Source organism: Paramacrobiotus metropolitanus, unplaced genomic scaffold (genome assembly GCF_019649055.1).
Source record: "Paramacrobiotus metropolitanus isolate TYO unplaced genomic scaffold, Prichtersi_v1.0 Parri_scaffold0000035, whole genome shotgun sequence".
Lineage (NCBI taxonomy): Eukaryota > Metazoa > Tardigrada > Eutardigrada > Parachela > Macrobiotidae > Paramacrobiotus > Paramacrobiotus metropolitanus.
This window is the reverse complement of record NW_026570255.1, coordinates 418397-443667: the sequence shown is the minus strand read 5'-3', so window position 1 is coordinate 443667 and position 25271 is coordinate 418397. Positions and strand designations below refer to the sequence as shown.

The 25271-nt window shown below is 43.3% G+C and overlaps 2 protein-coding genes across 2 annotated transcripts; both read left to right on the top strand.

Moving 5' to 3' along the window:
* Positions 1 to 839: 839 nt before the first annotated feature.
* On the top strand, positions 840 to 7107 carry LOC129589514 (uncharacterized). Its single transcript, XM_055484304.1, has 3 exons — positions 840 to 1228; positions 2564 to 3043; positions 6620 to 7107. The coding sequence occupies exons 1-3, from the start codon at positions 1144 to 1146 to the stop codon at positions 6667 to 6669; spliced, it is 615 nt and encodes a 204-aa protein (XP_055340279.1). The 5' UTR covers positions 840 to 1143; the 3' UTR covers positions 6670 to 7107.
* A 4284-nt stretch (positions 7108 to 11391) lies between these two features.
* Positions 11392 to 21219, top strand: LOC129589519 (uncharacterized). The gene is made up of 2 exons (XM_055484313.1): positions 11392 to 11787; positions 20000 to 21219. The coding sequence occupies exons 1-2, from the start codon at positions 11700 to 11702 to the stop codon at positions 20803 to 20805; spliced, it is 894 nt and encodes a 297-aa protein (XP_055340288.1). The 5' UTR covers positions 11392 to 11699; the 3' UTR covers positions 20806 to 21219.
* The last annotated feature ends 4052 nt before the right edge of the window (positions 21220 to 25271 follow it).

Genomic DNA, 25271 nt, shown 5'->3' with positions numbered 1-25271 from the left:
TAAGTGTGGGCTTGCGCTGGAAATCAAGGATTTAGGGATCGCATGTACGGCATGCAAGCTTGTGTTTCATTTGAAATGCGGAGATGTCAATGGCAGGTTAACGGACGCAAAGAAGAGAGCGTATAAGTGCCAGTCCTGCAAATAGGACTATCGTGTTTGTTTGAAATTCATGATTTAATCGAACTAATGCGCATATTTCTATAGACAACGGCAGTGCTTTTTAAAGGAAACAATGCACGTTTTTTTAGCTTTTGACTTTATTCTTTATAGTTAGTATTTTTTGTGCATTATCGCTACAACTTGCACTTGGACCGAAAGTTGTTGGTAAACGGGTAAAGAGCCTGAATTCACTTGCATAAACATTACTTTTTGATCTATTGCCTATAAAAAAACCTGTAAAGTTCTAAAGATTTTCGCTGTATTTAAATTGTGAATACGTGCCAAATTTTAGTTCAGCCAATGAGCATAGTCTGCATGTTTAACAGTTCTCATAGACAGTTGGACAATGACGCAGAAGAGGCGTTGATGTCGATAACTTCTACAGTAAGCTTGGACGAGATTTAGATAAATCTTGGTAACCGTGGTTGATCCGTCCGGTAAGGAAGCCGAGAGCCGCAAAAAGCCTTCTACGTTGTAGTATCCACCGTCTTCTCCCTACATCGTATTACTTACGTAATGCGCATCATTTGCTGCACTACTTCGTGCGTTGTCTGCTGCAGTAGTTCGACTGCTACAGTACTTATTCATGTCATAGTGGAGCATCTTGCCAATGCGGTTCTCTAGGGGCTGTATTGTAGTTCATACAATACAGATACTATAATTGTGCTGTGTGACGCATAGTCATGTATACAGTGTTGCTCACCGGCGTAATCCGGCGTTTATGCAATTGTTGTGAACTATCTTCACGTAGCTATCTGTGTCTAAAGACGTCTGTTTTCTATGCTGATTTCTCAGCGCCATGATGAAGTTGTGATTGAGCGAATCATTATCTATCGTGTGCGGCTACAGTAAAGATCATTGAGGGGATTTGGCGGTATTCTCCGTTACGTATAGTGTAGGAGAAACGATCATATATTATGGCGCTCCTGGGTGGATGCGTTTAGCAACCGTAATAGCCCGGTGACCTTTCTGTTCTCAGTCGATATGACGGCTCCCGTTATTGATCCATTTTATACCCATCTTTACGACACCTGTAATGAACGTTTAAAGGCGGTGGAAGCGGCTTTGGGTATGTGATTCCGTTATTCAGCGGATAGTTCTTTTGAATGTAATATTCGTACAAGAATCGCATATCGTACAATATTTGGTTGTTGCTTTTGTTCAAAATGTGTAAAGTTTTGAACTGTATAGTAGCACCGATCAGAAAGTTGATGAGCTGTTGCTCGTGGTCAACTCAACTGTTAATTCTCTTATCTGCTGGTAGTTTGACTGCTAATGTCGTGTTGGGATACATGCTGCACCAGGCGCAATCCAACATTATTTGTAATGCTATTCTTGGTTAAATAATTGTCGACGTTAATGTCCGACAAGAGCGGCAAATCAACGCAACCGCTAACTAAGAAAGCAGATAAGTCAGTTGCAACTGCAGCAGCAGATAAGCCTGTCGCAAGTTCAATAACTGTAGCTTCAAGTTCGAAAGCTGCTACACAGACTTTTCCGTATACAGAAGCAGACATATTAAAAAAAAGCCGGAGGACGGACGTTGCGTTCAGACGGTCAAGCAGAGTTTGCAGAAGGCGAATTGCCAAAACCGAAAAAGGTCAGGCGTGCCCAGGGCGAAATCAAATCTGATGAAGAATTAATATCAGATGACGATGAGCCTGTTACCGCATTAAGCTCAACACAGTCGGCTGTTATACTTGAAAGTGACGCTTCGCCACTCGTTGAGACAGGTACACAGTCACCTTTCTTGACCGATATACCAGAACGTACTGCAACGGTTCTCGTTGACATTAATAATACTGAAAGTGTCAATATGGATGCACAAGTTAAAGCACTTACTGATGGCCTACAGAGTCTTGTAAAGGTCGCAACAGACGCTCCAGTAAGTGGTCCGCTGCAGTGCGATAAATTCAAGCCTTCAGAGCATAACGCTCGTGAATGGATGAAGGAGTTTGAAGAAGCAGCGACCATGTCGAATTGGCTGGACAAAACCAAAATGAACGGTTTGCGTTCTACTTGACGGCTGGTGCCGCTAAGCAGTGGTATAACCTCAGAAAGCCGTTTGCGACTTGGGACGCTTTGCGTACTGCATTTCTCACAGAATTTGTCAGTGAGGATGAGAAGTGGGACTATCAGAACAAGTTGCAAAATCGCAAATTCAATCAGGATAAAGAGAGACTGGTTGAATATTACTACTCTATCATTGACCTTTGTCATAAAGTCGATACTGCGATGTCAAACGAAATGAAAGTGCGCTACCTGTTGAACGGTCTTAGTACAAGCCTACGTAATCATATGGCGGTGCTTAATCCGACAACACCGGAAGAGTTATTGACACGTTTCAAGGTGTTAAAAGTTGATTCGGAACGTACAAGTTCTAACACAAATGTCATTTTGACAGCTGAAGTCTCGGCAAAGCAGAAGCAAAGTGAAGACGACGAAACTGCTGCCGGTGATGTCAGTTCAGCAAACGTGTCAAACGTGCTGCAGTCCAGTGAATTTCAACAGGCTGTGGACAGAGCTATCTCTGCCCGTTTGCAGCAAGAGTTCCAGATGGCTGCCGGCTCATCGACACCTCCCGAGACTCAGTCAGCCGCGCCTGTGTTGACGCAAACGTTTGTACGGGGAGGCGCTGCTGGTGCCCGTGGAGGCCGTGGTCGCGGTGGCCGAGGTCGTGCTCGTGGACGTGGCCGTGGTGGTACACGCAACGGCGGCAATGGCGAATCCCGCAAACCGGCTGTGACGGTTGAACGGAACCAAGACGACAAGTCGCGGTGTGATTTCTGCGGTCGGCAAGGTCACCAAGAAAGCCGGTGTTGGGATCGCATGCGGGAACGTAAAGCGGCACACGCGAAGCATGGAAATGCTCTGCCGTCGGAAGGTGAGGGAAATTTAAACTCCAGAGAGTAGCTAAGTACAGGGGTTTAGCTGCTCATACGTCTGATCCCCCTGATTTTGCTGGTTTTCCTTTCGATGCATTTCCGATAGAAAAACCAAATGACGATTCAACTGTTCCGGCTCCAGTTTGCACTACGGCATATGTTAATGGTATGGCCGTGCCTGCTGTGATTGACACCGGCTCCGCTGTAACGATTATGAGTGTGCACTGTGCACAGATGTTAGATCTGTGTATTCAGTCATATACCGGGCGGCCCGTTAAAGGTGTTAGTGGCAAATTGATATCGCCTGTCGGCACTATTTGTGTTGATGTGTTATTGGCAAACTGTTCGCACCAAATTAACGTACTTGTGCTAGACACGTACGATCGTGAATTATTGGTCGGTAATGATTTTCTGATGCGAACAGGATCTAGTAATTGATTATGCCGGTCGTACTATACGGCGCTTTGATGAACGTGATGGCGAACAGTTCAGGCCATGGAAAGCGCGGAATCTTGTTGCAAGTCGCAAAGTGCACATTCCCGCTGGTCACGTAGCTTGGGTGAAATGTCAACTAAACCGTAATCTATTTCCTGGCCGTGTGAAACCAGAAAATATGGAGTTTATAGTTTCCCAAACGCTAACACGTTCGCTCAAAAGGGTTACGTACATCAAACGCGCTAGTCAAAATTGTCAACAATGTGTGTTATTTGGCGTGTGCAAATTTCTCTCGCATGACCCAAACAATCGGTAAGGGTCAGAATATTGCGTCTGCGACACCAATGTATGTTGACCGCGTTCCAGAGTGCTCGGTGGTTGAAACGTGTGAACTCCCAGAACTTCAGTGTGGTGCAAATTTAACTGCCGATCAAACTGAACAGTTGCACGCTGTGTTGCGCAAACACGTAAGCGTGTTTCCCACTGCTGAACGCCCTATTGGCGAAGTAAAGGAGTTTCGCATGTTATAGACACAGGCAGTGCATTGCCAGTGTCCCAACCTCCTTACCGGCGATCGTGGGCCGAGCGTATTGTCATTCGTACAGAAGTTGATAAAATGCTCCGCCAAGGCATTGTGACCCCATCCTGTAGCCCGTGGTCGTCTCCCATTGTACTCGTACACAAGCGAGACGGCACAACGAGGTTTTGTGTTGATAATCGCCGGGTCAATGCTGTTACCAAGAAGGACGTGTACCCAATGCCCCGCTTGGACGACGCGCTTGATCAGTTAGGTGGGTGCGCTTATTTTACTTCCTTAGATATGGCGTGGGGATACTGGCAGATCCCGTAGCGGAGTCCAGCAAGGACCGTACCGCTTTTGTGACGCCTGACGGCTTATATGAATTCAGCCGTATGCCCTTCGGCTTGTGTAACGCCGGGGCGACCTTTCAAAGGTCAATGGACAAAATACTGAATGAATTCAGATGGCAGTTTGTTATAGTGTACATAGATGATGTACTCATCTATTCGAAGACGTTTGAAGAGCACATGGAGCACCTTGATGCCGTACTGCGCAAGCTTCGCCACGCAGGTATTGTGCTTAAACCATCAAAATGTGTTTTCGCGTCCGATTGCACCAAATACCTTGGTCATGTCGTTGACCGTAATGGTATTAGTCCCGATCCCGATAAACTGTTGGCAATCGCAGATTATCCAGTACCAGAAAATGTCACGGACATAAAGTCGTTCTTAGGACTTTGTTCGTATTTTCGTCGGTTTGTACGGGATTTTGCCGGTCTATCGGAACCGCTGGTACGGTTAACGAGAAAAACCGAACCGTTTGTGTGGTCTTCCGAACAGATGGTTGCTTTCGAAAAACTCAAACACGCACTAATTAGTTCGCCGATTTTAGCTCATTATGATCCAAATGCTGAGATCGAGCTACACTGCGATGCTAGCGGCCTTGGAATAGGCGCATGTTTAGTATCTAAACTGGGTGACTGCGAACGGGTGTTGGCGTACGTTAGCAAAGTTTCAGTCCCGCAGAACGTAATTATGCGGTCACTGAACAAGAGTGTCTGGCAATTGTTTGGTCGGTTAAAAAGTTACGACCTTATTTGTATGGTAAGATGTTTCGCATTGTGACAGACCACTGTGCACGGTGTTGGCTTATGAGCCGGCGTGAATTAGCCGGTCGTCTGAGCAGGTGGGCGGTCTTGTTACAAGAATACAATTTTGAAATTGTATACCGTAGCGGCAAACGTCACCAGAATGCGGATGCGCTATCGCGACATCCCGTCGAACCAGCTGACAGTGCTGATGTCGAAATGGACATGTTAGTAGCCATGACCGACACTCCAGATTTCCACTATGAACAGGTGCAAGACCCACGACTGTGTGATGTGATTGACAAGTTGGCAATCGGTTTGGTGTCTCGCGACACTGTGTGTTATACCATGAAAAACAACTTGTTGTATCGCAAAGCGTTAGTTGACGGGGAAGACGTACTGCTCCTCGTAGTACCAAAACATTTGCGACGTGACATATTGTTCGCTTGTCATGACGAGCGTACATCCGGTCATTTGGGATTTTGGCGCACGTATACTCGTGTCCGTCAGCGCTACTTTTGGCCGCGCATGCGTGATCATGTGCGTAAGTACATACGCGGCTGTCGACAATGTCAACTTCGTAAAGTCCCAACTGATAAACCCGGTGGTCTTATTGAACCAATTCCAGTGGGCACTGCATTCGAGATGGTGGGAGTGGATGTTTTTGGTCCTGTTCCCCGTACCGCTAAAGGCAACCGGTATGTCATAGTCTGTACTGACTATTTGACAAAATATGTGGAAACAAAAGCTATTCCGGCGCAGACCGCTATTGCAGTTGCTAATTTCTTGGTGCATCAAGTAATACTGCGTCACGGTGCGCCGTCAAGAATTTTGAGTGACCAAGGTGGTCCATTTCTGTCAGATGTAGTTCAGGAAGTTCTAGTGCTATGTCAAACGCGGCATCTGAACACAACAGCGTACAATCCACAGTGTAATGGATTGACTGAGCGGTTCAATAAAACTTTAGCCGTTATGCTTAGCCTGTATGTCAGTGATAATCAAAAAGATTGGGACCTACATCTCCCATATGTCACTACAGCTTACAACACCAGTAAGCAAGCCTCGACAAATAAAACACCATTTTATTTGTTGTACGGGCGTGAGTGCCGTTCAGTCATGGACGCACAGCTTGGTGCACTTCCGAATAACAATTTGAATAACATGCACGAATACAGTCAGGCTCTCGTTGAGCGTCTTAAACTGGCTAGTGATGTTGCAAAAGCTAATATTGAGAATGTCCAAGCTGGTTATATGTTGACCGGCAATATCAAAAGAGAACCGCGTGAATTCCAAATCGGTGATTTGGTGTTATTGTATACGCCGGTAACTCCTGTTGGTTTGTCTCCGAAATTAATCGCACATTACTTTGGACCGTACAAAGTGGTTAGCCGTAAATCAAAGCTTAACTACGAGATCCAGTCTGTGCGTACTAAAAAACGTGGTAAAAACACTCTTGTTGTCCACGTAAAGAGACTAAAACTGTTCACGGAGCCTCTGTCTGATTTGGATTTAATGGGTGACACTGATTCACAGTGGGACATTCCCGTCGAGGACGTGGATCCCGAGCTGCGCGTGGAAATTGAGCGGGACTGCGTCACCAAACCTCGTCGTCCTGCCAGGAAACCGGACGAGCCCGTCGACGAAACCGATCGCCCCGTTATCCGGACACTTCGTAACCGGACCCTACGGGAACCCTCGCCGTAATGCCTTGCCTTAACGCTTGCACCTCTTCTTTCATGTAATTTTTATATAGCGTTTTCCTTCATTACGGTCATCCAATCGTTCAAGTTATGTTCCGTTTCTCAAAGTGATTGGTTTTCGCCGTGCTTCAAACTTAAGAACGGGAGTGCTGTGTGACGCATAGTCATGTATACAGTGTTGCTCACCGGCGTAATCCGGCGTTTATGCAATTGTTGTGAACTATCTTCACGTAGCTATCTGTGTCTAAAGACGTCTGTTTTCTATGCTGATTTCTCAGCGCCATGATGAAGTTGTGATTGAGCGAATCATTATCTATCGTGTGCGGCTACAGTAAAGATCATTGAGGGGATTTGGCGGTGTTCTCCGTTACGTATAGTGTAGGAGAAACGATCATATATTAATTGTTGTATCTTCACTGTATAGAATACAGTGAAGCCCCTTGAGCAGGGCAGTGATCTTGCCCTTAATACGGTATTTACGTATACTTATTAATACCAAAATAATGGACTTACATTTTTGGTTTTTAAAAAGGAAAATCAACGTACGTACACCGAATAATATTCGTAGCAACGTATTCGTATCAACGTACACCACCTATAATTTTTTCTGACTGTTTTGCCTACACTGACATTTTTTAGGTAATTGTGTGCTAGAATTATGCATATGCATTAGCATAACAAATTTTGGTGACAAATTTCTGGATGCGCAGTACTTTTGTTAACTGAAAGTCGTATAAAGGTTATAATTATTTGCGGCAAATTTAGGCAATATTACAAGGAGTGGCCAATGCCTATTATGAGCGTTACTACTCGTATAATTACAGCGTGGAAAGTACTGCTACAGAAAACACAAGAAGCGAAGAAGTTGACTAAACGAAGTATTGAAAGTTATGCAGCTGACAATGCACAAAGTAATGCAGAAGGTGATACGTCCAACGTACGGGATACAATGAAGAAAGAAAGCAGAGGATACTACAACGTAATTATTCTAGCCATTATTCTAGTCCATTTATAGTCTAATGTCAGAGGAAAATGTTATCCGCGAAGAAGTTACTGTCTCATAACTTTGTGGGTAAATGACAACAGTAAAGCGTTTGCGTCACCCACTCAGGTAAAGTTGTTATGGTAGGTGTCCAACGAAAGAGAGAAATCTGCCGCAGGACATTGATAAGGGAATGCGAAGGTTCATAGCCCTTTCAGGTTCATAGCACTTAATTTTAAAATGAATTTTAAAATTTTTGAAATTTATTTTAAAATCGGAAAAAATTGCTATGAATCTGATATTGTTTCGCTTTCGACCTTATGGTCGTGCGTCTTTTACAACAAAGTTTCAAGAAGATCGGGTAATAACCTGAATTTTAGTGCACAACAATGCATTTAACCTTTTCGCCCATTTTGTTGCACCGTAACTCGGCAACCGGATGTTGCTGCGCGCAAACGGTGTTCAGGACAATGTAAACAAATTATTAAGCTTTAGAATGACATAAAGTAAGTATTACAAAAAAGTGATTCGAAGTTCGCGCAAGCAAAAGTTTTAGTGTATTTATACAGTACCATTTTACGCTACTCTGTATGTACCGGGCCATTTCCCTTAACGTACAACGTTTGACAAAGGTTTAAAGTGGCGTGCACGGTGCTCTAAGTGCTTGCATCACGCAATGTGGAGTGACCGCAACAAATTTAGAATACAGAATGCATTTTCAGATTCGTATCAAATAAGTCCATGGATATTCAAGCCAAGAATTGCAAGACGAGTTCGAACAAGAGCAGCCACATCGAAAATGCCAATCTCATTGCGAACACCCGCATTTGGCAGTAGTGCCGGATCGTAGCACCAATTTGTATGGCCCAAACAGGTTTTCAAATTCCCACAAAAAAAATTTTTTCGACACTTTTACTACCAAAATGTTGAGAAACAAATTCTCTACTTACTGCAAACAACCTGACAACACGATCAAGCGCAATGCAAAAAAGAGAATGAGTGTCATTGTTTCATACAATATACTCTAAAGCTGACCGTTTAAGTGCGCAAGCGGGATACAAGCAAAGTGATGAGAGCGAATTCAAAGGCCACCACGGCTTATCCTGTTCCTTCTCTGCTGGAAGACACCCGCGTCACGGCGGACTGAACAATATCGTCTGCAGAGCGCTGTTGTCAGCGGACATCCCTGCCAAACTGGAGCCGCGCGGAACATCCCACACGTCGGATCGTCGCCCGGATCAGACGGGGCCGGATGGGTGCACGACCTTCGCCTGGAAACGCGGTATGTGCTTGGCGTGGGACGTCACCTGTGTCGATACCGTCGCCCTGTCTCACTTAAAATCCACGTCAGCTTCTGCTGGATCCGCTGCAGCGCAGGCCGAAGATAAACAACTAAACAAGTGCGACTGTACTTGTATCTGTTGGGAAGATACATCTTCGCGCCATTAGCCTTTGAAACTCTCGGACCGTGGGGAAAGTCGGCCATCGCTCTAATTAAAGAAATTGGGAAGCGACTCCAGCTCCAAACAGGCGAACCTCGTTCCCATGAGTTTCTGCGCCAGCGAATATCGTTGGCAATTCAGCGAGGCAACGCCACTTGTGTACTTGGAACAATGGAAGGAGCGGCAGCATTAAATGAGATTCTGTTGCTGTGAATTTGTGACTAACTATTTTCGTTATGTAATGTACTCGTATTTATGAAATGCTTAAGGACCGTTGGGCAATTTTAATGCCGTGTTACGGCCAGTTGCTGCGTGTTGCGGCTTATAAGCCGTGTTGCGCCTGTTGCGGCGTTGCGCTGGCATAGCCCAGCCAAGCACGGCAGCACTGTTGCGGCCCGTTGCTGCGTGTTGCGGCTTATAGGCCGTGTGGCGCCTGTTGCGGCGTTGCGCTGGCATAGCCCAGCCAAGCACGGCAGCACTGTTGCGGCCCGTTGCTGCGTGTTGCGGCTTATAGGCCGTGTTGCGCCTGTTGCGGCGTTGCGCTGGCATAGCCCAGCCAAGCACGGCAGCACTGTTGCGGCCCGTTGCTGCGTGTTGCGGCTTACAGGCCGTGTTGCGCCTGTTGCGGCGTTGCGCTGGCATAGCCCAGCCAAGCATGGCAGCACTGTTGCGGCACGTTGCTGCGATTTGCGGCTTATAAGCCGTGTTGCGCTGTGTATGTTCGCTACAACGCGAAACTTGGTCCGCAACGCGACAGTGACGCTTAAATCCCATGTTGGTACAGATTGAGCCACTTCTGGTTTCGCCGCATTCTGGTGGAGCATGTCGGTCCCGAGGGAACTCCGCTGCTTCGTCTGACAGGGAAGCGAATGAATACATAGGTAATAACCTTATGCACCGCAGTATGAATAATACGCTCTGTATAACACTGTGATCCGCTAAAATATTTCCGCATTTCTCATTTTCATTTCTGTTACCTTCGTCACTTAAACCTTTACCTTTCTACTCGAAGAGACCTTCAAGTGGCCACCTATGTTGAGTCAATGGGCGACATACCTTCAAGTGGCCAGGCATCAGTTATTTGGCCCCAGAACCGATTTTCTTCCGGTTTTTTGGTACAGCATGTTCAGCTCAACTTGCTCTTAACATGTGCGGGTGCAGCAAGCGCTCGCTTTATATGAGCGTACAGGCAACCGGGATCAAACTAAGTTTTAAAAAAGTCATTAAAATATACAAAAAAAACGGAAATCAAAATAATAAAAATCACAAATTAGTAAGCATGCGAAAAATCAGGTTAGTGATAACAAAAATTTGTTATCATATAAAGCGAGCGCTTGCTGCACCCGCACATCTGTGGTTGATAAGTGAAATAAGCTGGCGTAGTGTAGTGGCTCTCGTGGCGTGGCTTAAGCGTTTCGTCACTGGTTTTTTACAACGTAAATAACCAAAAAACGGTTCAACCGATTTTGAAATTTTCAAGTACTCTATAAAGAGCAAGTTGAGCTGAACATGCTGTACCAAAAAACCGGAAGAAAATCGGTTCTGGAGCCAAATAATTGATGCCTGGCCACTTGAAGGTATGTCGCCCATTGGCTTAACATAGGTGACCACTTGAAGGTCTCTACGGGTACTGTTTGAAGTCTGTTTTCAAATAATCTAACCGGGAGATTATTATACATTTGTCATCAACAATACCTACGAAGAAAAAATAACTTCTGATATTCGACCTAGCCTTTAGGAAAACAGTATTTAATGCAACCACGGTTGACCTTTGATTTGTGTTACTCTGTGCTAATAAGATGAAGGACGAGTAAAACCCGTACAATGTGTTTATGACAATCATATTTTTAGAAAACACCGCAAGCACTTGATACCGGTGTAGTACGTACTCGTGGGCTCTTTCGATATTGTCATTGCAGCTGACACCCAGTGCTCACCAATATTCATCCGTGTTCAGCTTGTTATATAATTATATTAGCAACACACGCATGGGAGATCACGCCCGATGAATTACAAAAATGAATACAAATAGAGTTAACGCTGGTGTTCTTATCAGCAACAGCAGCAGCCACCAGACTCGTCACGTATGAACAACAGTCACAGGCTGATGCGCTTGGCTTAAAAACGTTCATTCGTTTCGCAACTTTTCCCATTCATTTTGAAATCGTTGAGTTGAGAGACCCTTCGCTCTATATGGGAGACTCGTACTTTTTTAATGCTAGAACATGCACGTTTTGACGATCATATGATCAACATCAAGAAGTCTGTAGAGTCGCAACGCTGAATCAGTTGGTTAAAGTCTCATGCTAAAACGAATTCGGTCTACCAACATAAACTATATCATCCAAAGTGGTAAATTCTATTCATTTTCATCGTTGCTTGGACAAAATTTTATTGTTCTACACATCTGCGCGGTCCTGCTACTGCAGTAAGCTTTAGAAGATCAAAATAATTAACGTTTTGCTTCTGCCCTCCCAAAAGAAACCAGCATGGATATTTGGTTTTATTTTATTATCGCCCAGGCTATATTATGCTGTTTTACTGCTTGCCCCGTTAAGAGTGGGCGTCGAGAAGAAGGTGAGTAGAACGGCAACAAAAACATGTTTTGCCCTATGGCACCGTGACTACTAATCAGAATTCTTGTACGTACTAAGATAATACATGTAGTTACTTTAATGTATAAAAGAAATCAAATTTATTAATTTATAGTATATAATTTTTAAAAACTTAATGCTATTAAATTTCTGTAAGTCTAGTGCCAAGTGGTAACCTGGAAGTAACCATGTGGTGAAATTATACGGATAATGTTCCACTGTTCGTTATAGGATGCAGGCACTGCATACTCAAGCATTAAAGTACTGATTAGGGATCGCCGATCGTTCAAGTTAGCTAGACAACCAAAAAGCTTAACGAAGCTCAAAAAATATAATTATAACCCAGGACATTTAAGCATAACCTAAGATAACATTAGAGTAACGGTAACCTAAACATGCTACCCGTAAACTAGCCCAGTGTGATATTTGGTTGGGCAACATACGCTTGAAGAGAGCAGCTTCGATTATTTCTTTCCTGAGTTCTTTGCATGCAAACAAATGTTTTGGCGGATTTCGGAAATTTGCTTTTTTTTGAAGTACTTGAAAATTTTCAAATCGGTTTACCCGTATGATGTATCTACGCTGTTTGCGTTACAAAGAAACCGAGAATGCACAGTTAAGCGCCCGCCACTGCACCACCTCAGGAGAACTTAAGTCACCGCCACACATGGCGACTGCTTCATTTCATTATCATTAATAATAGGAGAACGCTCTGAACACCACATTTTACCACCGAAGTTTCCCGAACCCACCTTTCACCAACCTTTGGGCACCCGACACCGGCTTTACACCAAGTTTTGTCTTCGGGCCAACTATTTTTGAGACACCACCAATTTTAGTAACATACCTTTCGTCTCCGGACAACACTTTATAGTTGCAAAGATATATAAGTACCGGTTAAATAGTGCTTTTAACCGCTCTACATATTGTACGTTTGTGCAATTACAGTACATGTACGTACATGCACATTCAGTGTACTGACTCGTGAATGTATAATAATATAGTAGTATATTATGTATGTACTGTCATGGCGGTACTATCGACAAAGCGTCCGCGCGCCATTGGTGACGTCACAGTAAGGCAAAGCAGCCAGTTAGCGCAGTGCTTTAAGGCTCGTATGCTCCATAGAGGCATAGACTGCTATGGTAAACGCATTTGCTTCCCGTGCTGTGGGATCACCGAGTTATAGCTCAAAAGAAAGAGCAAAACATTTCAAGTTTTATAATGCAGATGTGTTCAGTAATAAAGGCAAAGTAAGATTTTTAGAACGTTTCGAAAGTAAGCCGAGTTAGCATACAAATTCAATGGCTCAATGCAACAGTCGGTCCAGACCGAGCGACCGTTGTGTGCTAACTGCATACAATTTTGAGACCTTTTTAAAACATTTAATTGACTTCACTTGCACTCATATTATACATCGAAAACCTTAGAATTTCTCTTTCTTAGTTAAAGCCCGCTCATTTTAAACTTCCAAAACTTAAATTCGCTTAATATGGCAACAATGGAGCCTACGAGTCATAAAGCATTGTGCAGATGGCTGGCTTGCCTTCTCGTGACGTAGCACCGGAAGGGGGTGTCGCGCTAATGCCTCCTGTTTATTGTTAGTGCTGCTGTGTACTGTACAATACATGCAATGATAAGCAGCCAAATGCCTTTACCTTAATATGAGCATATGATCTGCTTAACTGAAATGATCCCGATAAAAGCTCCTTTTCCGGGAAAACGATAAGGGAATGTGTGATAGCTTCTTTAGAGGTCAAGCGAAAACCGAAGCCTAATCACCCCCCTGTTAAAGCAGCAGAACGAGTGCGACCAAATTTAGTCGCATCCGTTCTGCTGCTCGTTGTGTTATGTGAGCACATGGGCTCACATTAACGGAAACCGCAGCTCGAGAGCGGCACGTAAAAGGCTGAACTGGACCTCAAGAAGACCGTGCTGTGTTTTTCTCGCCTATAAATTTATAGTAACATTAAACTGAGAAATTTGCAAACGGTGGTATTTCGAGGCTGGAGCCAGCCATGGTATGGGCATTTCCCTTGGTGGTGAATCGAGATTTCAGTAGTGTATGCTTTAAATTCGAAAATAATTAGATAGTGTTGTTTTCGGTATAAAAATTATCTTCATACTAATTATCTTAAAAATTATCTTCATTTTGTGCATTTACATGCAAAATTTTTAACAGATTAGTCCCTAATTAGACCTTTGGTACACCTCTAACTTTTTGGGAGTTCATTTCGCTCATAACATCCCAAACGGACGCTGAGCGCACATACGGCTTTTATGCCAGTGTATACAAATCATTTGGTTAAAGAATATAAAAAAAACGAAATCAAGTGTTTGGGAGTACGCGAAATCGAAGGATCGCTTGTATGTGATAATAATACTATATGGTCTATATCCAAGTCCTACTTCAGGTGAAACTGGTTGTATTAGCCCAGATACTGCATTTTCTACGACACAAAAGCGCTACAAAATTTTACCTAAATATTTTAATTAATTTTGTTATTCTGGGACATCTTCGACCGAATCTTAGCGAAGGTGATCTCTGCTCAGTTTTATTGAAATCTGTTGCCCTTCCGTCGGTCACCAACATCGTCCATACGGGTTGTATAAGCAATGTGGCCGTAAATACTCCTGGTGGATAGTAAAGCAGTGGCCTCCCGTCGGTTCAAAATGCTACAAAAACATAATATAAGAGCCGTCCGTCGGTCGCGGCTCTTGAAAATGCACACGTGCCCAGTTCTCTTTGTCACCGAATGCACACATATGCCGTGGTCCGTCGCCGTATATATTCTCACGACATACCTATAACTGGAGGTGTTCATATGTCGGTTCCGTCAACCCTTATGCAAGCCCACGGAGGGTCGTATATGCACTCGGACCACGGCCAGCGATGATCGTAATGTCCGCCCCATAGTCTAGCAGGTGATTCGTGTACACGAATGGTGAGAATGATAAGTCGATGACAGATCTACATGGAAATGCTGATTTTCAGAAACGAATATAGCTTGGTGCTGTGAACATACACGTATGTACCCTGCACGATTGGACTGCGATGGACACCCGACCACATTTCCTCCGTCTGTCTTTTAAACCGTGATGCCAGCAGCATTACATGCTACGGCTAGCCGGATGTTTACCGCAGCCCAATCCTGCAGGGTGTGTTAACCGTAACCTCTCCGCCTACATACAGAAGCTGCCACCAGGACTTTAATATGTTACCAGGACGAAATTTCAGGTAAAATAACAGTTGCAGACTGATAAATTATCTCCTACTAAAATTAGCGCTGCAGTAACTATCTGTATCTTTTTCTGTCTATCCCGTGTATTTACCCCCTCCTCGTAGAGGAAACATTCACATTGCTACAGAATTAAGTTATGATCTCGGATCTGTGTCTGGCATTGTAGGAATTTGGAACTCAATGCCGAGCGTAGAAACGCGTATCTGGCATATGTGAAGAATAATACTTGCAGATTAAAACTGATGAAATTAGCCTGACCAAAGGTTTCAAAAATTAAAAATTTATGATATTTTACTGCTACGTTCGGTCATGCAGTGCCCGCCAAAAGCGAGTGCACTTTCCCAGTACCGGGATAATTCAATATTCTGAGTACTGGTACTTCAATAATACTGGAGTAACTCAATATACAAACTAATTCAACAAAACTGGAGTAATCTAATATTCAAAGAACAGTAATTCAATATTCAAAGAAATTCGATAATACGGGAGTAGATCAGTACAAGTGTTAAAAGTGCTTAATTCAATGATACTGGAGTAGTTCAGTATTGAAAGTACTTAATTCAATAATACTGTAGCCCAAAGTCCATCCCTCCCTCCTTCCCACGCCACCGGCAAACGATCCCTCACTTATTTTGGCCGGCAGTAATAGGAATGGCATCTGGCATTGGTGATTGATTTGACGTCGATTTGACGGGAATTGCACTGCGGGAAGCTTACGGGTTTCCACTTTCCAGTTGATTTAGTGCTAGCGACTACAGTGGCGCTGCAAAACTACATGCGGACACTGATCAGAACGGTACCGTTTCTTCAAAATCCTAATAATAACTGGTGTATTCTCCTTTGCTACGAGTCTTCTCCTTTTAAGCTAACAAAAAAAATGCTAAATAAGAAGAGAAAACAAAAAGCGCGACATCACATGACAGCAATTAAGATGCGAATTTAAGAGTTTGTGGTGCACTAATTAAGGAAAAGAAAAGCACAAGCATCGAAACTACATATTCGTTCGATTTAATATTCAAGCGACTTATGTGGCAAAAGCTAAAAATTTAAGTATCTTTAACCCAGGAAAACCGGGTACTAGAAGGGATGGGACTACGGTTTTGAAAATTGGCAGTCTGGAACACAAAAATTCAGTTAAGAGAAAAATATTTTTTTCGAAATTTTAGCGACCACAGGTCAAGCAGGAGATGACCATGTCGGCCTAACACGCATGGTAACCATGTTGTGCCGACATGTTATCCATTGCTGTCTAGAACAACTGATAAAAAAGTCGCATAGAATATGTCAATAGCTCGAACGATATATCTCAACGAGTACTTCGCTACAAGTGCAATGTGATGTTCATCGGAATGACAAACTTAAAAACGAGAAATCACTAAAATGCAACATTACATAAGTGCTAATTGGATATTTCGCAACAGTTGGTCACTTCTGCTTATGTTTTGGACAACTGACCATCGACCTTAATGTGGATCACAGTTTGAGTAACATGTACAGTGGAAATAATGCTATATCCGGCTATACAACTGAACGGGATAGCATAGATAAAGAGCCGGGCTGGTTCCGGAGAAAGTTCACCATCGTTAATATACCGGTGGTCAATTCTTCAAAGTGTTTTACAAATGACCAGTTGTTGAGAAACTAGGGAATTTAGCACATCGAGGTCAGTAAAGTTCTGCCAAGCCTGTTATATATACCTGCGTCAGAACATGTACAAAACAACAAATTTTGGTATTTATAAAAGAAGACAGGACTTCTCAGTCACTTCAAATATGCGTTATATTCTCAGCTTCGCACAGATTGATTTCTACAAGTTACAGGGCATGCTGTATGAGCGCTCGCAGACCGGAAGGTCAAAATGTGTGCTTGATGCAAGGGGCACAAGCGTCACTAGCACACTATTAACGCGAGATAAAGAACTCAAACATGACTTCTCACTCCTTGCTACAGTTTATTTCAATTAAAATTTGCAAAGAATATACGAATTGTTCGATGAACAATGGAGTAATTTGCTTAACAGTAATTTTTAGAAGGATCCGACTTTGAGCACACGTATTGGTCACAAACCTCGGACATTGTACGGTATGTACACTATTACGGTATTCCCAGTACATAATGCTGTTGCTGTATGTATCAATGCACTGGAATTAAGTTCCGCCACGCCCACTTAACCATGGCCGATGAAAATACTTTTTTAAGTATACCCAAGGATTACTCTGTCTTCCTGCAAAAAATGAAATTTTTCGGAGCCGGGAGTCGGTGACCGGGCCCTGGTAAGTCACGCTCCGGTTTGCCGATGCACGCTAACGTGCATTTTTCTAGTTTAGCATTTTTACGTTTTAAAATAAACGAAGTTTGTTTACACTCTTAATCTTCCTAGTCAAAATTCCCGACCAAAAACACAACGGAAATAGATGGAAATACGATTTGATAAAGACACCGATACGTACCGGATACCGATTCAAGTTAGAAATTATAAATCCTAATTTTTAAAAAAATACAGAATAGTTTATGGCATGTGGATTGGCCATAAATGGTTTCTGAAAAAAATTTTGATTCGCCTGGGATTAAAAAGTTTATTTGAAGCTTTGTATTTACTCGTACTGTTTATTGTCACATTGTGAGAAGTTCCGGAAAGATCAGCTGTAGCAACAGATTTTTTTCCATTAAAATTTTAAGTTCTTAACAACTTACAAAGGGCGTTTGGAAAAGTGCTTGCCATTTTATGTCCTTGCCATTTCAGCTTTTAAGGTTATACTGATACTGCACTTCTAGATTTTGGTTTAATAGCCTATTTGGTAAGCTAATTATTTATAAAATAACGAATAAAGAGGTCCAAGTCAAAACCACTTGTTTCTTACATTTTTCTTACATATTTCATTTTATTCACCTCGCAGTCCTTGGAAAGTTATTACATCTACATCTATGACCAGTTCATGAATCTATAATTTAGCAGTTTTAGGATTTTCAATATAGGAAATCTTTCACAAAATAAACGACATATTTGAATATTTCGACTCTGAATTTCTTGCTGTTTAGCGCGCGATCTACACTTGTGTAAACCCTTCAATCGGCGTCTTTATTCCAAAACAGTTGACTTTTAATTCCAGATTCAACTTTAAGAGCGAGTATTATTCTAACAGACAGGTTGAGACATCAGGTTGGCCTTAAGTGGTTTTAAAAAAGCTTAAATCGGCTGGGATTCATAAAACAATTTCGAAATTTATGAGTGTGGCATTATTAAATGTATTAAAAAGCACTTAAAAGTCCAACATTAGCAGCCACTTACTTTTATTTCGCTTTACCAGTTCTAAGTAGTCAGCAACGCAAAAGTTTATAATAATCATAAAGTATCGATGCGCATAAGCCCGAGACTTCATAAATCTCGAAAACATTATTATTACAAGGTAAGCCTCGCACTCCGCGCTCGGCAGGGGTGTATTTGAAAGGTTCTGCTTGAATTATGGAATTTTATCGTTATTCTTATGCTACAAAGTAGTTCATTGCCGCTACTATTATTATGGCTACCGATCACTTCGGCCGTTTTTATTTCGGCCGCTTTCATTTCGGCCAAAGTTTTTCGGCCGCCACTCACTTCGGCCACATTACATTTCGGCCACATTACATTTCGGCCGACGCCTATTTTGGTTTGATTTACACGAAAACGTTACTTTCGATATAAATTTGTTGGAAACTTAAAACCGTTGAATCAAAAAATGATAGCAAATGGCCGCGTTCAGATCAATTTGCACGCACAATTTGTTTGAGCAGTTCTGAAAGTGGTACTGTCACCATCCTGTCTCCCTTTGGATAACCCGAAGTCACGAAGCCTGCCAGGAGAGTACTGAGAACCTAACCGTAACTTCGTAAAACACCAAGAAAATATAAAAATGAAAAGAAATCTTCTTATTATCATAAATCACCTAAGGATAACCTAAGAATACCTATGAAAACAAAAGAAAGCTTTTGGCGGGCACTGCATGACCGAATATTCGACCGAATCGGGTGTCCATCGCAGTCCAATCGTGCAGGGTACATATGTTCACAGCACCAAGCTATCTTCGTTTCTGAAAATCAGCATTTCCATGTAGATCTGTCATCGACTTATCATTCTCACCATTCGTGTACACGAATCACCTGCTAGACTATGGGGCGGACATTACGATCATCGCTGGCCGTGGTCCGAGTGCTATTTCAAGAAATCTTTGGGCTTGTATAACATTTTTTTAAAATAAGCCTTCCCTTCAGTCACTGAAAAGAATGATCCAAGACAGTCATGGAATCCTGTGATGACATCGGTGCTTAATTTTCGTAACGCACTTCCATGACGGACAAAAATCAACTAATGCATTGGTCTTTCAGTAAGCGGACCATCGCTTCCACTTGGTGCAAATTATGATTGTGAAACGGGAAGTACCAGGAAGTGGAGGCAAGGGCAACATTAAGTGGTTGCCGAATTTGTTGATTGTTGCTAGTGACACTTCAACGTGCTCGCTAAAATTCAAAAGCGCAGAATGGGACGAGCAGAACCATCATAAAGCGGTTAAAGCTCCAGTAATTATGAAGCCGAATTTGAGCGCATGTTTTTCTTGGTGTCTGAGAAAACCCAAAGAAAAACCAAAAGGAAAATAGCAAAAGAATTTGTTAGGAAACTCACAAAAAGCCGCATGGTTCTGGACTAAAGTGTAATTTTCAGATCTAGGATTTGTCACTTATGTCAACAGGACGGGACAGAAAGTTGACGCGCGTAGGGTCTGATTGTCTCACGATTTTTCATAAACAATAGCGCAACCTAAGTAGGTAGCCTGATAGCTGATAAGGCGGTATATTGTGCGGCGAAATAGCCACCGAGCTGGCTGTTAACCACAGTGGCGACAAAATAGCCAACATGCTGTTTTCGTCGACCATACTGCGGCGAAATAGCGACTTCGATATTTTTTTGTGTCGTTATAGTACTACAACGATTGGACGGTGCTATTTCAAGAAATAAGAGCGGAACAGCATTCCTAGGCACCCTGACCAATCCTTCGCATCCGCCTGATCCCCTTGCAAATTCGGTACTCATAAAGGCAGCGGAAGGAGCGCCTGTGACGCTGTATTGCCACGACGACCGCACAAATCGACATGACGTCAAAGGTCACCACCTGGCAGTGCGCTGGAACGACATGGAGTTCACCAGAACGAGTCCGGTGGAACCGACCCGACCCGTTGTCAGTTGCGGTTGCACCAACTCAACCTCGACGATCGTAGGATTTAATGTTTCGATGCACAGTTCCACATTCGCCAGTGTCAAGTTAAACGAGTTCAGCCAAGCCAATACCGGGAGGTACGAGTGCCGATGGTATAACGGAGCTGAGGTCTTCATCAGTCAGCGATATGTTGTCAGCGCTGAATTTACCGCGCAGCAACTCTTCACGCCACCCATGCAGAGCGTCTCCGCCAAGATCGGCGAGCGCGTAGAACTGCGGTGTTACGTCCACTTCGACCAGATGGCCGGCGATCTGCTGCAGCGGTTCATGTGGACAAACGAGCGCGATTTAATGATGGCCAATTACGCCAAGCACCTTCACCACGTCACGCGCTACCGGAAGAGCATCACCTGGTGGCTGGCGCCAGTGAAAGGGGCGTGCTATATGGCGCTGATAATTCCGTCGGTGACGCTGAAGGACGCCGGCCGGTATCGCTGCTGGTTTAGAGTGGACGACGTGCTGGAGGAGTGGCTGGTGCAGAGCGCGTATATCACGGTGACGACTTATTAGAGTGGTGCTTTCAGTGTCAATCTCCGGACGAAGAGATTATTGGTCGGTTTCTGTTAGCTTTCAGCTGCGAGCAAAGATGGTCTCTTATGAGATAATCTGGTGTTTTTGGTTGGTTAAGCTGCTTATTGTTCATCCTAAAATCTCTCGTGCATCCTTCGAATCTCTTTTTCTCCCATTAGTGACATTAATCTTAGTCTTTGCCACCGTGATTTGGTGCCGGGTTGGGTCTGTTTTTTTATCTGTATTTTACGGACAGATCGCTGGCTGGTATTTGGATGTTACTTATATATACAAAAAAATATGCCTTCTGTTTTACTTGTGCTAGCGGGTGTTGGCCACATCATTTGCACCGAGCTCGCGCTAATTACTACTGGAAAATGGTACCGGGTAACTTTTGTGGAAGTAGTAACGTGTTCCACTACACGCATTATATTCTGAGGCAAAAATTTGCGTGCATTTAACCCATGCGTTACGAGCAACTGGCTGAATCAGCGAACAAAAAATCTGAAAAATGTTACGGTATTTTGTTTAAATCTGCAGCCTACCCTAGCCATCTGTGGGCTACTTATTATTACTTCGGCCGTTTTCAGTTCGGCCCGTTCATTTCGGCCAAAGTTTCTCGGCCGCCATTCATTTCGGCCGCAGTACACTCCGACCGACGCTCACTTCGGCTTCCGCTTATTTCGGGCACTCTACGAGTCGCTATTGCCAAAAATTCAGCTGTCTAAGAACTACATCAATCTAGAAAGACAATTCTCGAAAGATAATAATGTTGGGAGTGGAAAGCCGCTTAAAGCTTCTTACAAATTTCGAATATGATGAGCATTCCCATTATAAATGTATCCTACCCTGCCGTAAACAAAATCATAAGAAAACAAAAGACTACAAAAACACGTAAAAGGATCAATTGATATACGGTGGAAACTGGGGTCGCTATAAGTAAAAAAGTGCCCCGAAAATATACCGTGTACGAAGTCGTCCATATCTCTTTACATTTTGATTAACAATAAGTCTAAAGTGCTTAAGATGTGACAGGTGGCTTGCGAGAACCAAACCATAAGAGCAGACAGCCAGTTCGTTCTGCCGCTTAGTGCGATCGCACCATCACTTTTAAAAAGTTCCCATAAGTCACTGGACCGTAAATTGAACTATATTTAATTTTCACGAGATTACTCAATTTATCTAGCAACAGATAGATGAAAGAATGCATTTAAATACGTAACGATTCTGCTTTAGATTTTTGTTGCGAAGAATTTCTACGGAATAATTACAGTAATTACAGTAAATGTCGTCAATTTTTAAACGAATAAATCCAATCGGAACGACTGGTCACTTCATGTTAGCTATCGGCAGAAGCTATACGGTGACGAGCAAAAGGTGGTCGCTGGACATTTCAGTTGCCGGGATCGAATCAATGCGGAGTGTCCATGTGTTCAAGCATGACCATAGTCGAACACATTACACAATGCCCTCAGCGGACAGGAAGGAAGCCGGCAGATGACAACAAATGCATGTAAATGAGATGACCTTTTGGGCACTGTGGGCGACGTATTATTAATTCGCCCTAATCAGCTGAAATACCCATTCTAGGTTGAAAAAAGTAATTTAAAACTGTACCCTGAAAAACACCCAGACAAGCTGTAATACTGTACTTATTACTTTTAGTAACACCTGCTACAAATTATCTCAAATAAAAGAAGTTCCTATAATCAACAGGACGCGAAAAGGGGTACCTATGACATACGAGGGCGTATGTCATATCCTGAAATCCTTTGAAAGATTTTGTCGCTTTACGTGAGCCGCTTCTCTCCTCACAGTTGTAACGTTTGATGGGGATTCTAAAACTGTTCTCGATTGGTACGAAATATGGTTTCCATGTTATGACGTGAACGTCGCATGTGAACGTTTTCCAGGTAAACGTTATATTGAGAACTATCCTTATGTTAAATTCTACTGGACAGCCCGGTTCTCAGCCGCATGTACGTCATAAAAAGGTGAATGTTAAATTAAAGGTTGTAGCTGTTGCGAGTGCATTTAAAATAAAAGAAGGTTGCCGGGAGAACCAGTTGTTGTCTTTGGCGCTTTTTCTCGTTATCCCTAGCGAAGTTTTTGTAGTTTTCCTCAGTTTGCTCGTGTAAATGTACAACTTAATAATCGTGAGGCACAATAAGTTTTCGTGAGGCACAAAATGTACAACTTAATAATCGGTTAGTAATTTACGTTTGTAATTTAGATTGACGAAATGCGCTGCAATTTAATTTTCCTTCTTCTGGAGACAAACGAACCTTCCAGCTCAGTAACTACGGAATTTTAGATTTCACATGGTTTAGGCTCCGTACACTAGAAACTACTGCGTCACATAAAGAGTACGTTAGCAGACTGAAAGTCGTTTAAAATGCTTGTACGGATGCACACTTGCATTGACGGACAGTTGAAAAATAAATCGAATCGAGATTGCCGAGAGCGTGACCAATCTGCTTTCGGGAGGCGGTTAGAGCACACAAAAAAAGATCCACAGGCAGCATACGCTGGCTTGCCGTTCAGCCATATGGCTGAACCGTTGCGCAGATCCACGTAAGGCAGACAGTTTTTACGCGTCAGCCCACGACGTTGGGTTACGGCGCCTTACGTCGCAAACGGACGTTAAGCAACCCGTAACACCAACTTCTACCCGCAAGTCCAACTGTACGGAACTTGCTTTGTGAAATCTAAAATTCGCTTCTGTTTCTCGTGTGTCTTACAGTTAGGAAAGCCCTTTTATCGTCGTAGTCACCAAAAAGCGTTTAAACATTTGTAGAAATTGTTTTGAATCATTTTTTCAGAATTCCTGTATGACACAAACGTGGCATTCAAGAAATTAGCTGTATTTACATGCAAGAATCTGTTCTGTTTTTGGTCCTGAATTTCCTGTTTTTGGTTTCAATTTTTCCCTGTCTTCGTGGCGATAATCCTGTTGCACTAGCACAATTAAAAGCTATCGCAAACGTTGTGCACCCCGCCGAGTTTATACAAAACAATGGCAGCCACGGTACTAACTATAAATAAATGATGCATACTATGCTGATTGACTACCATGCCGTTGAACATTACCATAATTTCTAGCAAAAAACTTAATGGCTTTTTACTCAGTGCTCATCAAGCAGGACGTCGCCGATTTGGAGTTGCTAAACAGAGCACAACTGTCGCACGGTGTACAAGAATCATCAGTTTGACGCTCCGCACTGTGCAGAGCAGCCCTAGTTTACAAGCATGATTTTCTGGCTTAGAGCGCCCTCTGCGATGTGGCTCCAAGACCATAGCGATATAATATTATTGAGCCTGTTCGACTGCTGTTCCACATTAAACGGACCTGACTGAACATGGCAGACAATTAGGTACATCAACATGATTCTGAAATACGGTTACTGTATTGGCACGGAATTAAGGAACGTTCCAGGCGGACCGCACGCACGGGTTGTCGGCCCCTTTGAGATCATAGCCGCCGACGATGTGTGTGCCTGGGAACGCCCTCTCTGTGTTCCTTAAACCTGAAGCGATACTGCATTTAACCGATATCTGCCGAAAAGCTGTCTGCATAGCTTATGGTTACTTTGGGAACATATTGACATGCTATACGGAAGTTGCACAGAACTTCCGTTCTCGATAACCAAGCACACACAGTCGGTACAGTGGGAATACACTCTGGACTCCGATGAGTGGTCGCACACAACAAACTCTTCTTCCGCTAGGTACTGCGGATGTGCCTAACGAAAGCTACTGAAACGCAAACACTCTGGAACTCCCAAATGTTTAATCAACAAACAGAACACAGTTCTACCAGAAGGTCACACCAACCTCCTAGTAAAAGCTAACTTCCCAGTCTTCTCAACCAAGACCCGAACACACTCCCCAACACACTGAACATGGAAGAAGAATCGCTAATGTAATTAGTGATCAAATGCGTTAGGTAAGAACAACAGTCGTACGTAACAGAACAGATAACACGTACGTCACAGCACGTACGTACGTAATACACGCTTTGTACGCATAGCGTGTTACCCCCACTGCAGAGAATTAACGTCCGCGCTAATCAACAGCAAAACAAACAAAACAAAACCAACTCAAAGAAAAACTTTAAATCCAGGAAAAGTACCGTAATCCTGGAGGATCCAGTGCATCATTATCCGTGTGTGGAATCCGGGGTTCGAAGAGCGGTCCAAGTTAGCGATCCGTCTTAGTCCTCCGGAGTTCCTGATTCCACACGCGTACATCATCCTTTCAAAACGTTGAAACTTCGATCCGTTCCGTCCATGAGTTTTTCGTCACTCCTCTTTCTCCAAAGAGCTCGAGGATCCACAGTTAAACCAGCCAAATACATCAGAAATCGCAAAATTTCTCCAAAGGATTCGTATACATAGGCGAAAAAGCGTTTGTGCGCGGCGGCGCGCAACATCCGGTTCGGGAGTTATTAGTGAAATAAAATTCCA

Excerpts from the sequence above, each read along its gene's own strand:
- LOC129589514 (XM_055484304.1), top strand. The coding sequence starts at position 1,144 with ATGACGGCTCCCGTTATTGATCCATTTTATACCCATCTTTACGACACC. Across the intron at positions 1,229-2,563 it reads GGCGGTGGAAGCGGCTTTGG|CTGAAGTCTCGGCAAAGCAG; the intron begins GTATGTGATTCC and ends TCATTTTGACAG. Across the intron at positions 3,044-6,619 it reads AAATGCTCTGCCGTCGGAAG|TGGGACATTCCCGTCGAGGA; the intron begins GTGAGGGAAATT and ends ACTGATTCACAG.
- LOC129589519 (XM_055484313.1), top strand. The coding sequence starts at position 11,700 with ATGGATATTTGGTTTTATTTTATTATCGCCCAGGCTATATTATGCTGT. Across the intron at positions 11,788-19,999 it reads GAGTGGGCGTCGAGAAGAAG|TACTACAACGATTGGACGGT; the intron begins GTGAGTAGAACG and ends GTGTCGTTATAG.